Raw genomic sequence first — 15,539 nt, forward strand, 5'->3', positions numbered from 1 at the left:
TTTTGAAATGAGTCAGAATGGCTGATTGCCCCAAATTTTTTCTGACTCTTCAGTTGTTTCTTAAAATAATAGCATCATTTATTTTATCTGTATGCCATTAATCTAGATAAACGCAGAAGAATAGTGTTTCCTGGAAGTGTGCATTGTCAGGAGTCTTGGGATTTGAGTTAATGCATTTGTGGTGCTTATATGCTATCATTTCCAGTTTTCAGTTCATTCTTGTGGTGCTTTCATTATAGATAGGTAGAGGTTGGGGTGACCCCTCTTGATGCTGGCTCTGTCGTGTGGCAGGCACACAAGGGAGGCTGGCTAGCCTGAGCCTCTGGGTGCAGGAGGGAAGAAGCCTGCAGAGGCTGCTGGGGTCTGCCTCAGCAAGTCACCCAGGTGCCCAGTCCCACATGGAGCATCTTTACTTCTGGGGGGCTGCTATTGTTCTGCCTTTGCATTACTCTCAGAGGTCCCCCTCTGCTTGCTGTTCTCAGAAATTTGTCTTGTACTCTCGAGCTATGTGAAAATTTTAGTTTGCAACTTGGAGGGCTGGGGTGGGTGCGGATGGTCATCCCACGCAGTGGAGGTGCTTTTCTATGTGTGGGCTGCTACAATACATAGGAATTCTTTTTTCCGGCTCTGAGACTGATGTGGTTCAGAAATGTTTGCACTACAGCCTGTGCAAATGATCACAGCTCTGTGGAAAATCCATTGTCATTATTTGCCTTCGAGGTCGGGTCCCAAGTTCATGCACAACAGCATAATTTCACTGGCAGCGTATTCTGCTTACACTTAAACCATCTAAAGAGCCAGCTTTGCAAGGCATTATTTGGCAGCAGAATCGTGTAGTCAGTGATAGAGATTTCTAGTGGCTTACCTCTAGAGGTGACCATTTATCAGTAAATAGGGTAATAAGTGTGCTTGTTTCACACATTTTTATATTTAGAAGAAAGGAAAAATGTGATATTTCAACTGGGATAGACCCTTTTCCTCTTAGCTGCATATCAAAATATTCACATAGCTGAAAGAGTTTCTAACAGAAGTGAGCATTTATAACAGTGATCAACAGCTCTTGCCATCAGAATATTTTACAAACAGTTAATGAAAACTATCTATACTATAACATTATTTTTCTAAACAACCAGTTTGCATCCAAATTCTGAAAGCAGAACACTAAATATCACTCTTTGTGAGGAAATAAAATAAGCGATTGGGTATCTTCTGCAATTCCTGACAGTCTTGCTATTTCAAAGCCCAAAAATATTAATCTCCCTTAGATCACATTGTAGATATTCTCTCTATCTATGTCATTATTGCTAAGGCACATTTCCATGCACTTTTAGTACAGAGTGAATGAGCTTATGCAAATGTGGAGAGCTATCCCTAGACCAGACTTCCATTTTATTTTTATTATCAAATGGAGATTTTTTTTAATGTGATTTATTATGATAATAAAACAGGAAGGTTCATTTCCCTGGGTTTCCACAGCTCTGCCTGCCCATCTTTACAACAACATCAAATTAAAAGCAGATGCTGTCATGGGACAATGAAGTACTCAACATCATCAGCTTTCAGCTCCTTACTCCCTTACTGTGAAATGGTTTCCAGTGTTTTTCTGTCAGTTCTATTTTTGAAAAACTGTTTTCACTGTTTCATAGTTTTTACAAGAAAATATTGTTGTGCCTCTCGTGCAGACAAGGGGAAATCTAACTTCATTATAGTTAAGTGCCTACCTCCCCATTCCCCTCTATAGTAGGATAATGTACCAAATTATAGAGTTTTAATAAATAGCAAGGATGCAGTTAGAAGCAAATTTCTAGGATATCAGAATATCTTCGGCTATGTTTGCCTCTTCAGGCATTTTTTTTTTGGTCATCATTGTTCCTGATGCCTTCTCATAGCATGATAACATTCATGAAATTGTTGACCAATGGCAAATGGGTGACCTGCTTTTTGTAGCAATAGTGTGAAGCTACATAGGTTCCAGTCTTCCTCCCTGTCACTATGCAGTGATTTCAGGCTTCTGCGTTAACCCCTAAAGACAGAAATAAATGAAATATTAAAATTACCATTTGTCCCCAATTCCTGCCTGAGTTTGAAGCAGCATGTGTGCACGAGGGCAAAGCAGGGGCACTTGCTGACAGTACTTCTGAAGGACTGATCAAAGGAATAATATTCATCCACATCCTCTGCTCCATGGCAGATCACAGGCCCTATCATTAACTGTGTGTCTCATTTGCTTAGCAAAGTGTGAGTGCTCTGTCTGCTTGAATCAGGATCACTATGCACAGTTTGCAGGACCCTGAAGAAAAGCAGATTCCATCAGTGTGCTAGGCAGTAGTATCTTAAAAGTAGTATCTTGCTAAAGACTCAGGAGAAGGTTATTGTAACTGTGTTTCCACTTAAAGTTTTTGCAACTCAAAAATGTTCTGGAAATGGCCTTCACTAGTTATTTGGTCTGATTTGGTGTGGAAGCGGTGAGGTGACCAAAAAGGAAACCCAATGTAACCAAACCAGTGTTGCCACTTCCTTGCAGTGCTTTAATAGTAACTATGCATTTGCCCAGCTGAAGCATTCTCTGTCACAGAAATAAAATTTCAGCCTGAAATATTGCAGCAGAGACAGGAGAAAAAAAAAAAAAAATGTTTCCTATATAGTTTGAAATTTATGACAGTGACTTTAGCTTGATGGCCTTTTTTGTCTTTTTCAAAGTTTTCCAACTGTTGCAAATATGCATACAATGCTATACAGTGCCATCCAGTACAGTCAACAGAATGACCTCTTTTTCTCACCTGCCAACCATAAAAAGACCAAGCAGCTGTTTTACCAGCCCCCGTGGAGTACTTATGGCATAGGAGATGCCACAGGCCTAGTAGGCATGGTTCTGCCTGTTCAGCAGATGCTATGGTGAGCAGTGCTGCCGGAGCATGGGATGGTGCAGCTGTTCTGGTCTGCTGGTGCAGTTCTGCTGCAAGCTGTGAGCAGTGCAGGGAAAAAATGCACTGGAGCAGCTCGTAATCTCTGGGCATGAAGTCACTGTTACCCATTGTGTGCAAAAGCTGGCTTTCTGGGCTGTGATGCCTGTAAGTCTTTAATCAGGAATAAGTACAGAATGCTTTAGAGTTACAGAAATCAGTCATAGAGTTACAGTAATCAGAATAGCTTAAATCATCTGTATCATCTAACAGCAGGCTGATAACCAGTGAGATTTGTTATTATTTATCTATTTATCTCTGTTGGGAGAACAAGGTTTGAATTAAAGGGCTATTAAGGAAGTTTAATATATATATATATATATATATCAAAAAAACTATTGGTCCCAGTAAATACGTTTTAAGAAGAATCATTTATCATCAAATTTTAATAAAATTTTCCCCAAGTTTAAATTTTACTTATGATGCTGTACTGGGTTATGTAAATAAATAAAGCAAAAGGAAGTCCTGGAAAAGGAAGATACCTCTTTGGTTTATACCTCTACATCTAAAGAGAAGAAGATAGCATTGTAATTGGATAGTAATTCTGTTGAGCTGCTGCCCCCATATATTCTGAGAGAACATCCTTGAAGGTAGTGTTGGAATTTAATGAACTGTTGTTATTCTCTAGTACTTGGGAGGCAGTGATGGAGTTGCTGTGCAACCAAGAGAGATGACCTACAGATACGCTGCTGGCCTTGTTCCTTATTTGAGCATAGAAGTTTAATCTCAAATGAGATGTCAATTTACCTGAGTGTTACTTTCCATAGACACAGATTTCCTTGTTAGCTTGAGCAGATTTTTCCTGTTTAAAAGTAAGATGTACACTCAATTTAGAATAGTGGCATTGCCTTAAAATGTCAGCCTCACATTTCATAATAACCCAGAGGGAAAAAAGATGATAGTAGGAGGTTCATTGTGCCTTCAGCTGAATGGCACAGGCCTTCACAATCAAAATAATTGTATTTTTACAAGAACCAGAAACAGGGTGACTTCCCATACTTGCAAAATTCTTAGGCTGTGCAAAATATTACTTATCTGTTTGAACTTTGACCTTCAGTTAACTTTGAATGCAGAGTCTAATGTAGTGTGTCTTTTTTTCCTGACTTGTTGAGAAAAAGTATATCCTTTAAAAAAGTAACCTTTTTTTTTTATTTTTATTTTTAGACATGCTGCTAGCTAAACCTTACTAAAAGCCAGAAGGTCTTTTCTTAAAAAAAAAAAAAAAAAAAAAAAAAAAAAAAAAGTTCATATTTTAGAGATATTTGGTAATATTTTGCCTCTGTACTGTAAACTGAAAGTTGCATCAAATTTTGGAGGATTTTTTTTTCTAGCATTTCTTACTCATTTCCTACTAATAGGCTGGAGGGTTTTAGGGCAGCAATTGAGCTGCACATGTCTGATATCCCTGCCCCCTCATGCCATGAACGTGGCTCAGCAGTAGTGTGCTCTCAGCTCACCTTACAAGCAGTCTTACAGGATTCAGGTGTTTCGGACTCATGTCTCTAGTCCAACTTGAAGCACAGTATTCCCACTGTGCCTTTGCTCCTCAGTTTTATCCTCCTGAACACTTTTGCCAGGAGGACATTTCCAGAACAATTCATTTTCCTTTTGTGATAGTATCTGCTGACCGACCTCCTTAGTTTGATTACTGTAGATCTCCTCTAGCAATAATACAGATAGATTTCTCTTGGATTATGAGAGGTAATTATGAGAGAAGGAAGTCTTCTCTTCAGTCTTCCATCTCTACCCAACTGTCCCACCTCTTCCATAGCTTCATTAATTTTCCGAATATGGGAGGGAAGGCTAAATGGGCTTCAGCATCATTACCCATATAAGGGTTCATCACTCTTTTACAATATGATTTTTCAATGAAGTTTAACAATGTGCTAAGTAAAATGTTTGCTTAAATACCAAAGCATCATTTGTACATTTAAAATTAAAGTGAATGATGTGGCTATAATGCCACTTACAAAGGTTACCTGTAATGAAACTGCTTGATGACTCTGCAGCACTTTCATAAGTGCTATGTGAGAATGCAAATTTTTATCAACTCTTTTACAGCTCTCAGTCATGGGAAATTTGCTGCATTTGGCATTAGAATGAGGCCTTCCTGCAATTTTAGTAGAAAGGCTGTTGATCTTGGGGGGATGCAGGCTATGAAAGTATGAGTCTGGTAAATTAGCCTTGATCTCTATCTTGTATAATAGTGCCTTCCTGGAATCACACAATGGTTAAGGTTGGAAGGGACTTCTGGAGGTCATGTGGTCCAACCCATGTGCACAAGCAGAACCTACAGCAGGTTGCCCAGGACCATGTGGAGGTGGCAAAGAAGTAAACGGGTGAAATCTTTGTTCTACGCCTCTTAAAGGACACCTATCTCACAAATGAATCATCACCTATAGAATAGTTTACGGGATGCCAGTGAAAGAAATGTATTAATCATGCATATATATATATATGTAGATGTTCGTTGTAGGTACAATGTGGATCTGTATGAAATCTGTCAGCACATGATGGATTTTGCAAACCACTCATTAGAAAGATAGAGAGGAACAAAAAATAACACAAGAATATTCAAACTGATTAGGAGTGATAAGTTTATACAACAGCTTAATTAGAGAATGCAGATTACTGAAACGAGCTGGATGTATAGGAGTCTGCACAGTTGAATACAGCGGTACAAATGCTGCCTTCAGTTTTCTTTGTGAGAATTGCTGTGGTATCCTATTATAAATACTCAGAACTTCACAGTTACATAACAAGAAAAAAACAGCTGGTAAGTTACAGTGTACTTTGATGAGGGTTTTGAATGTACAATTATTGAACTGCTGTGGTGTAGGGGCACTATTTATGGGGAGCAAGTCAACTTAAAGACAGACCATTTCTTTACACAGTTGATCTGTCATGTATTTTAAGATACTGTTCCTACAAACTAAGAAGATAGGATGTGGGCATCAGGGATGCAGTGGTTTGCAAAAGCTATTTGAGCATTTGTTAGAGACTGGGGCACAAATTCATCAAATAAGGGGCAAAGTTGTTTCATAATCATGTTGTTAGAATGGATGTTAGTAAGATAAAAGGATATAGTGCATTACAGAAATATTCAGTGTAAAAAAAAAAAAAGGTGTATTTTAAACTAATTTCAACATATTTGTTTAAACAGTTAAATATACATGATACCTCTTTTTAATTTACTTGAAACATTCAGTGATGTCAGTCTGATCCACATTCATCCCAATTACATTATCTTTTTCCATGCACCATACAGAAATTGTCCTTCAGTTTGTCTTTTGGAGCAGCCTATAAGCTCATACTGTATCTATCACTTCCTAGCCTAGGTCAACTCATCTTCTTCATTTCAGTTTGTTTTATTTCTGCAGCCACATCATTTCATATTAGTGTCCAAATCTCTGTCTCTTACTTTAAACATGCATAGATTTTAATGTTTACTTTTGTTCAAAACTTTTATTATATAGGATTAGAATCAGCTTCTGCTGTTTGCATGACGAAGCTTTGGTGCACTATCAAGAATCACTGCAGAGAGCACCAGCTCTCTGGAACAACGTATCTGAATCTATTCACTCTTCTGAGATGCCTTCCAGTGGTATCACTAAGGTGGAGGGGCATACTCCTCCTGGGCTGCATCAAAAGCAACATGGCCAGCAGGTTGAGGTTCTCTGACTTTGAAAATTCATAGATGATCTCTTTTCTTCCTCTGCATGTAAATTATGAGAAGTCAGAAAATTGTTCACTGGTTAATCTACTGCTACACTTCTTTAAGCACATTTTTTTAAATCTGTAAGCTCTTTTTCTTGTTAAGCATTTACCTGCCTTTTTCTCAGTGCAGTGTATATTTTTTTTTCAAAAAAAAAAAAAAAAAAAAACAAAAACTTTTTTTTCTCACTGTCACTAAATCACACTCCATTTTTGTCTCAGCACACCAGTCTGTGCTGGGAAAAAGGAGGTCTCTTGGGCAATTTTTGAATCAGTTGACTTACCAGCAGTATTGTTCTTCCAGGTACAGTGAGTCTGTGTAGTACTTCTCATGTGGAAGGTTTTTATAACTATTTTTAAGTTTAGCAACCTTAGCCTTTCCAGCTTTTCTGATGTTTAGGAGTCTTTGTCCTTTGAAGTCTTTGACTAGAAGTTTTTTACAGCTTCCCACTATAATTACTCACATAATATTATGTTACAGTAGCTCAAGTATGATTATTTAAGTGTCTGAGTAGGATGTTTCATGAAAAAAAAAATGTCTTCTACAAACATAGCTTTGTACTTGATGTTTCTATATAGAAGCCATTAAACAAGACATTAATTCTTCTCTTTTGGGCTCTGTGAAATTCTTGTCTGTGTGACTAATCCTATTGACTACAAAAGGACTTTTAATATCAGCTGAGATTGTAGGACTGGACTCTTGTCTTCATATTTTGGAGACAATTTAAGCCCTGTTCAGCTGTAGCTGCTTGTGGCATGCCGTGGAATACATATTCTGTGCCAAGTGGTCAGGTCCACACAACTTATTGTTCATCTCTTTCCGATAACTAGAAAGCTATCTTGTTTTGTCCTCCCCATTACTTTTTCTGCAAAGCTACAAATGTCAGAACATGCAGTGGAATAAGAATGACTACAGCAACATCATATGAAACCTTTTTTTTTTTTTTTTTTTTTTTAAGTAAATGATAGAAATATGAATTCGCTGTTCCAGTCCCTTGTTTGTTAGTTTTTCTAATTGTAATAAATGTTCTGAACTTTTATGAATGTTCATCTAAATAACAAGGGGTTTCTTTACTCAGTACTATCTCTGGAAAATGTACAGATTACTTTTAATGTATCTGTCAATTATCTTGCAATTTGAAGTCTGATTTTTTTCATTTGCTATCTGATTCACCTGAGGGGATTGCCATTTCCATAGGCTCTTCACTGTGTCAAGAGAAATGCTCAAGGAAGATAAAGTACTGAAGAGAATTAGAGAAAACCTGTGCTTCCCCAGTGATTTCTAGGACTTCATTTCTTCTGCCAGTTAAGATTTAGGTTTTAGTATTTTCCATGCAAGTCCATCTTTATAAAAGGACGTTGTGTTTTGATTATTTAGAACCTGAAGTCACAAAGGGCATGTTGTAATTAGTTTTACATCGGTAGGAATGGAAAATGTATTGTAGTAGCCAGAATCCCCAGGGGAAGGTTTCTAATAAAAAGTCCATTGAATTTATTCATATGTGGAAAGAACAGTCAATATTTGAGGTATGAAATGTCAATAAAAGTGAAACGTATTAACACGCAGTCTATGTTGCAGAGCATGGCCTTGCCATTTAGAATATTGGAGCTTTGTTTCACAAAGCTACTATGTACTTTTAGAAATATAATCTCTAAAGGAAAACAGAATTAGTCTGTTAAAAACAGAGCTCCCTAGTTGTGAAAATTGATAGCTTAATATAAAATGTAAGTTATGTTTTCTTTATATATATACATATATTTCAGATTACCTACTAGAAGTGAAAATACCTGTAATGTATTTCATTACTATGAATGCAGTTGAGAGGATCATTTTCTGACATTCCTTCTCTGCGATTCTAATGGTGGTAGAGGCCACACAGCTGTTTGCTGTTTTGTCTTGGATAGAAGATAGCATTATAAAAAGTGGTAAGTAAGAAAAAATATGGCAGAACATTATTCCATTAACTTGATGCCCAGTTAATAAACTTCTAGCTTACTGCAATACTTATCAGTCCTAGTTCACTACCAAATCCTAAATCAGTGGCAAAGAATGAAGTTTTCATTTGCCAGTCAGTTCTCAGGAATGGAACCATCTGCTTCCATAGCCACAAACAATCAACCTATATTAATTCAAATCAAAAGTTCCCCCAGGTGGGATGATTTTCCCAGAGGGGCTGCAGTGTTACAAAACACATAGCATACTATCTGTTTTTATGTCTATTCTCTGATTAGGAAGTACTACCAGCATCTTTCCTCTTACTGACCAGACATTAACAGAAATGTGTTCCTTTTTGCCTGTTGCTCTGAATTTATAAGGCAAATGTTGACCCAAAACTGATTGAGCAGTTGGATTGACCTCTCTACAGCTCGTTATCTTCTACCTGTTCAGCGTAGAACCCTTCCACTACAACATCAAGGAATCATTGAGCAACATTGAACTCCCGAGAGCTGTCAATGTACTTACTTCATTAGAAGCATCATTGTCTTGGTAGTTAAAAAAAAAAAAAAAAAAAAAAAAAAAAAGTTTCCAGTATAAAAAATCATGCTTATAAATTTAAAATGCACTTTTCATGAACATCCTATAATCTTATGTATCCCACTTGTTTGTTTCCTATATTATCTGTGGAAAGGGGCGAATTAAAGCAATTCAATTGAATTCCGCATGTTTATTCATGGAATAAATGAAAACACAGGAAACACTGAATGATTTGCCTATGAGGTAAATCACCACTGTGAGACCAAGTTGAGGAGTTTTAAATGCTCCTGTAGAAAAGCAGGTATTCAACTCCCAGCAGCTGCTCTGTGACCATCTACTGTTGCTTTTCTCTAGCCAGCATCTGTGAAACTGAATTGAATTGAGAAGTTTTGTTCACTTTCAAAACTCTTTCAAATGTGAGTTGCTTCACGTGGAACACAGGGATCACATTAAACACTTTTGCAGGTTTCCAGAGTCCCTTTCTTTCACTGTTATGTAGGTTTACTTAACAATGAACAGAATTTGGTTTTAAAAGGGAGAATTTGCACATAACTGTCTACCATGCCCTATATCTATCTACTTATATCACATTGCCTGTTTCTCAGCTGGAGTCCAGTTTAGAGTCAATAAAGGTAAATGTAGTTTACAAGAAAGATAACTGTGAATGCACCTACATTCACTTGTACACACACACGCGTGCACAATCTTCATTATTGTTTGTCAATATACAATGCCAGTCTTTTCCATTTTTTCAGGCACAGCAGGGTGGTTCCTGTCATTTACAGTTTGTTTTACTTATTCTTCAGGTCTCCTGTGATGGCTGGAGGTCTATTTGCTGTTAACCGAAAATGGTTTTGGGAGCTGGGAGGCTATGATCCAGGATTAGAAATATGGGGAGGAGAGCAATATGAAATCTCTTTTAAGGTAAGTCATCGAGTCATCTTATATAATACTTACTTGTTTGGTTTTATGCCTGTGGATTTTGATTTCTGATATGCTTTGTGATCATGATGCTGTAACTAACTCTAGCTTTAGGGTTTTAACTAGAATTAATTTAGTACAGTTTGAATTATTTTTCTTTACGAATTTCCACTAATTTAAAACAGAATTATGTCATCAACATAGCCTCCATAAGCCATATAAAATCACTGAGTGCAGTTTAGTGGAATTTTCTCCAATTTTCTGGTAGCTTACCACCATCAAAGAATAAAGTTTTACCTTGTCCTTTGTGTCAAGTCTTCTCCATTCAATCAGACACATTTACTGAACCCTACCATGCTGGGAGTAGGCTCCCATAGGGTCAGCTCATGGGAATGGATGGAAATGAAAGTAGAAACTCATAGGAAAGAGGATTCTCTTCAGTAGCAATGAATCGCTAGACCAGCTCAACTGCTATGAGTTATTACCTACAGGCCAGATTATCAAAATCAATGATTTTTAATTCGATTTGGATAATTGTAATGACGGGGAGTTTTCGAGTGCCCAGGTTATGAACCACCGTCCATGGTATATCCTCTGTGTGGACATGTGTATTCAAATCAGTTACTTGACTTTGACATGCTGAGTTGAAAGTCTTATTACTTTCCACATGTAAAGCAGGTATTTGCATTAGTTTGATATAGACTAATATATCTAATTTTGAAAATTCAGTTTATTATGCTCCAGTATACCCATGGAATTAAGAACTTTACCTTATGGACTTTGTATGCACAGGTTTTCAATTAGCTGATAGAATTTCATGAAAATTATTAAATGAGTCAGACATGTTTGGATAAGGCTTGGATCTGTAATCAGAATTCACATTTAGCTTCAGGATCTTTCCAACCTACTTCCAAACTCCTACACTGGAAAGCTCAGCAAATAAATTTAGTATGTCAGCCATGACTAATATTGTACATCTTGCTGCATCTGAGTTTCAACAGTGATTAAAACAATAGAGCTGTGGCCATTCTGTGGAATAAAATGTACAGCATGACCCTACACTGAGCTGCTAGACTGTCTTTATGGGAGTTATCAAGAACAGAAAAATGGTTTGTATTAACTGCACTACTGTCATCTTTCTCTAAATCATTTTTACGCCACAGCAAAGCAAAATTGGAAGGCAAGGGAAACCCAGCAGATGGAAAACATGTTTTGAATATATAGATTGACGTTCTATCCATATAAGTTGTTTCAGAGTCAAATGTAAGTAGTCACTTGTAGCTGTAAAAACAGTCTCTGGCAGGTCACCTAAGATTTTATTATCCTATTTCAAATATTCCTTTTATTTGTCATCACAAAGAATATAATTGTAATGCAGTCCAGTCTTTGTACAGAAACCATGGTAACAGCACTAGAAATTGAGATACTAGATTGCTAGATTGCCCCAATGTGTTTTGCTCAAGTGATAGATTTCTTTTTTTTTTTTTTTTTGGAGGCAGCTGTGTCACACTGGGTCTCATTTCAGTCATATCTCCTGATATCTCCTGATTCATCTCATTAGTGTATACTAACCTTAGGGTCCCTGTCCTTTCTTATTAGTATTAAAAGAAGAAGGAGGAGGAAAAAAAAATCTCCTTAAAAAGAATTGCCAATAGAAACAGCTTTCTGTTAGAAGAATTTAACAGATATGAGTTACAGAAAAAACACTGTTGTTTTGTTTGGAATCACACAAAACAGGAGAAGAAATCATGGGAGGCAGGACGGAGAAACCAAACAGACTTTTTTTTGTTATACCAGAATTACCCATGTCATCTTGGGAAAGGTTTCTGGTTCAACAGTTTCTACACTGAGAGCTACAGATTTGGTCATCTTAAAACTTTTTTAAATGAGAGCAAGTTAGTCAGTTTAATTTACCGTTTTTATTCACAAAACTTGAGACACTGGTGGACTTGCTATCTCTCTGTTATTTACAAAGTCAATGAAAATAACAGATGACCAATGTGTGCAACACCCAGCTTGAGTGGGTAGGAAATGACATCTTCCCTAGATTATCTGTGGTTTTGGGGTACCCTGTGTTGATGCCATATCATGTGTTAATGTTATTTTACTTGGCAAATGACTATTTGGAGCATGCTGCCTCAAGAACCCTCTCCAGAACATCTGTAACTACCAGATACTTGACTGTTCTCGCTCATTTCTTCAATTCAATTACATCTCAAGTATTTTGTAAAAATATGACTTCTTTTTCCATTAAGAAGCTGCAAAAAGAAGCCAATTTGAAATGTCCCATAACAGTGGAAGAAAGTTCGTGTTACATGACTATTTCAGATTGGTCTTTAAACTAAGTGACAGACATGGTCTTCCTTTTATGTTCTTCGTATATAACCTTGTTTTTAACTTTGAGATTCATTTGCATGAACGCTGCTATATAAGTATAAATAAGCGATCCAGCTACTATAAATGGATACCATACCAATGACATGATCTTTCCAGTGTTGGACTTGTGATTTTTGTGGTTAATTCAAATACAGTGATGTAATTATGAGAGACTGCATGCCAAAGTGAGAGCCGTCACAGACACTCTGGAAGGAAATAGTGTCTTGTTCACCTCGAACGGATTGCCCTGTTCCGTGAGCTGGAGTGAGGAGTGTTCATGGATCGTTTTTGTTCTTCTACTCAGTTATGAATTTTAAACTCCACTTCATGGATAAACAACCTACTGTAACCTCTCTGCTTAACATTGTAACAGTAGATCCAGATACTATAAAGTAGACAAGCTGTGGTACATGTCTTTAATTAGTGCTCCTGTTTACTTTAATGATTTGAGTGCTTGAGGGAAGCTTACAGGTATGTTAAGGAAGATCTTTGGCAAATGTGTATCTCAAGTATCAGGCTTATGTGCCCAATGTCACTGTTTCCAAGCACAGAATCACGTAAAAGAAACAGTGCATGTTTAATATTTTGTGGCCTCATTTTATTTGGAGAAAAATATCCTAAATGGTGGAATGAAATTTCTGCAGAAACGTTCACACACCAAAGGGAAAGTATCACTTGACAATCAAGATCACATTAAGGAAAAGCATCTTCTCAACCAAAGACGTCTGCATTATTGAATCACAGTTATCAACAGTCATCCACACAACTCAAATTAGAGGAGTGTGGGCTACAAGGCAGGTAGGAAGCCTTGTGAGTACAGAGCATGGGCTTAAAGAAAACAGAGAAATTGGATCTTTCAAAAAAGTATGATGGCTAGATCTTTGCTAGTCTCAGAAGTCAAGAAAATAGTTTGCCTGATGTCCTCTGACATAAAGCTTCATCAGCTTCTGCATTGTGAACTTAGTATCACCTGCTCTGCTGTGCTGTGCTCACTTTAATCTTCTACTGCATTTTGCATACCCCAGACACACAGTGAATTAAAGGCTGGTGTACAGGGTCATCATGCAAGCTCAAAGGAATCACTAATAACAGCTAAGCCATGCTGCTTTATGAGTTCAAGATGCTAAGGAAGAGTTTGAGTACTGATTTTAAAAACTATATAATACGATTATAACAGGAGAATTGGTTGTCTGGGGAGTCAGGCAGCAGTTTCTGACACACAAAAAAAGTTGAAACAGATTTAGGAAGGGTAGTCAGGCTGGGAAGATTGGAGGGTAAGCGTCAATTTTGATGTTTCTTACTGGCTGTTTCACTAGATGTGACCTGGGGTGACAGGCACCAGGCTTCAGTGCAGAGCATACTCCTAACCCAAAGTATTTTTCTGTGGGGGAGTTTGCATTATCTCATTACATGGGGACAGGGGGTGGGTAGTGTGAGAAAAAATCTGTTAGTATGTGTTTGGGGAGGATGAGGGGTATTCTAGGGGGAAAAAAAGAGCCTGAATCTGCACTTAAACCAGTTTTACTGCAGAGTAATTGAATGTTTCTCTAAAATACAGGAAGCTTTATAATGCTTCGGTGATGTTTGGAATTGTGCCATAGCAGGAAATTTCCTCAGACTTCAGGCACATTTCTATTCCAGCTGCTGAGTTGTTAGGAAGACAGAGGGACAAATTGTTACAAGTTGTTTTTTTTGTTTGTTTGTTAAAAAAAAAAAAAAAAAAAAAAAGGCAGCTTTTTAAGTTTGCTTGACATTTATTTCCGTGACTACAAAAAACAGCATACTTCTCTCATGTTCTTGATTGGTAACATTGCAGCAGAGGACAGCAGCACTCGTTACATGGAGTGCTGTGTTGATGAACTGTAGTTTTCAAATCAGAGCACTTGGACACACATTTGAGGACACACATTAAGGCAGTTGCAACCTGTGTACCAAAATGAGTCCTCTTCATTAACGGGTTTCTTAGATTAATTTTTACATAAGAAATAACGTGTAGCATTTTAATTTTTTGACAGCATAACCTCAGGATCAATTTTTTAATTAAAAAGATGTATGATATCTTGCTGACGATACTGTTCAGCATGCGCTAAACTTGCGAAAACTGTCCAAGTGCTGGAACTGACCTGATTAATAGCTTCCTTTCTCATCAACCAGGGAAGCCACTGTATAGGAAATCCTAAATTTAAATCTGCTAGAAAGACACAGTTTATGTAGTAATTTCCAAAATATATAGAGTTGCAAAAGATAGTCATTTCCTGTGTTTGCTGACGATCCTTTACTCTGAACATTCCTTAGTCATGGACGTATACTGTACCTTAACAAAAACGATCATGCTAATATCCCAGCCTCTTTGAAGATAGTCACCTATATCTATTTTTTTTTTTATTCTTATCCTTATCTGACATATCTTCCAGGTTCTCTCCATCCCTGTTTTTGACACACTTCCAAGTTCATTAAACCCTTTATTTATTGTCTTCATTGTTAATTCCTTCCACTGCTGGCAGTCTTGGGGGGAGATAGGGAGTAGGGGAGCATTACCACTTGTCAATGCAGTTGTAGACTATACAGAAGTACAGATGCTCAGTATTTGGGAACTGCTTTTGGGTTCTGTTGAAGTATCCAGTTATTGATTTCCAGTTTACACAGTACTGTTTTAATGTCATTGGCATGAAATTCCACTACATCATGAGTAAATGGCTTTTGCTGTTTCTGACCTTGCTGACTGCACATTTGAAGTCATTGTTCCTGTTTTTATTCTTTTTTTTATTATTTTTGCATTTAACTGGGCATTCTCATTACATGGAAAAGTTTACAATAAAATATTCTTCCTTTTCATTTTCTACCACTGCCAGATCTGTTTCTTGGCTTACATTTCAGGAAGAGTATCTGCAAAATTCCATAATGTTTTTGTGTTTATATTTTCTATGACTTTTTCAGCCCCATTGTGATAGTACGTTTCTCCTGTTTGTAGTCTCTCTTTCTTGCCCAATGCACAGAGCACCAAACTGACAGCTTTGCATGACATACTTTATATTCCTTTTCCACCAGTTTACTGTTTTTGTGTTGTTTCTTTTTTTTTCTTTCATTTC

At 37.2% G+C, this 15,539-nt stretch overlaps 1 protein-coding gene across 7 annotated transcripts in view; it reads left to right on the plus strand.

Annotated features, from left to right (window-relative positions):
- GALNTL6 (polypeptide N-acetylgalactosaminyltransferase like 6) overlaps positions 1-15,539 on the plus strand; it is a 528,873-nt gene that overhangs the window by 443,875 nt on the left and 69,459 nt on the right. For all 7 annotated transcript variants that reach the window (XM_084518899.1, XM_084518896.1, XM_084518894.1 and 4 more), the window contains one exon: positions 9,960-10,077. In XM_084518899.1, the coding sequence (XP_084375025.1) occupies positions 9,960-10,077 (118 nt within the window). The remainder of the gene's footprint in view (positions 1-9,959; positions 10,078-15,539) is intronic.

This window comes from Aythya ferina (assembly GCF_964211825.1).
Source record: "Aythya ferina genome assembly, chromosome: 4".
Taxonomy (NCBI): domain Eukaryota; kingdom Metazoa; phylum Chordata; class Aves; order Anseriformes; family Anatidae; genus Aythya; species Aythya ferina.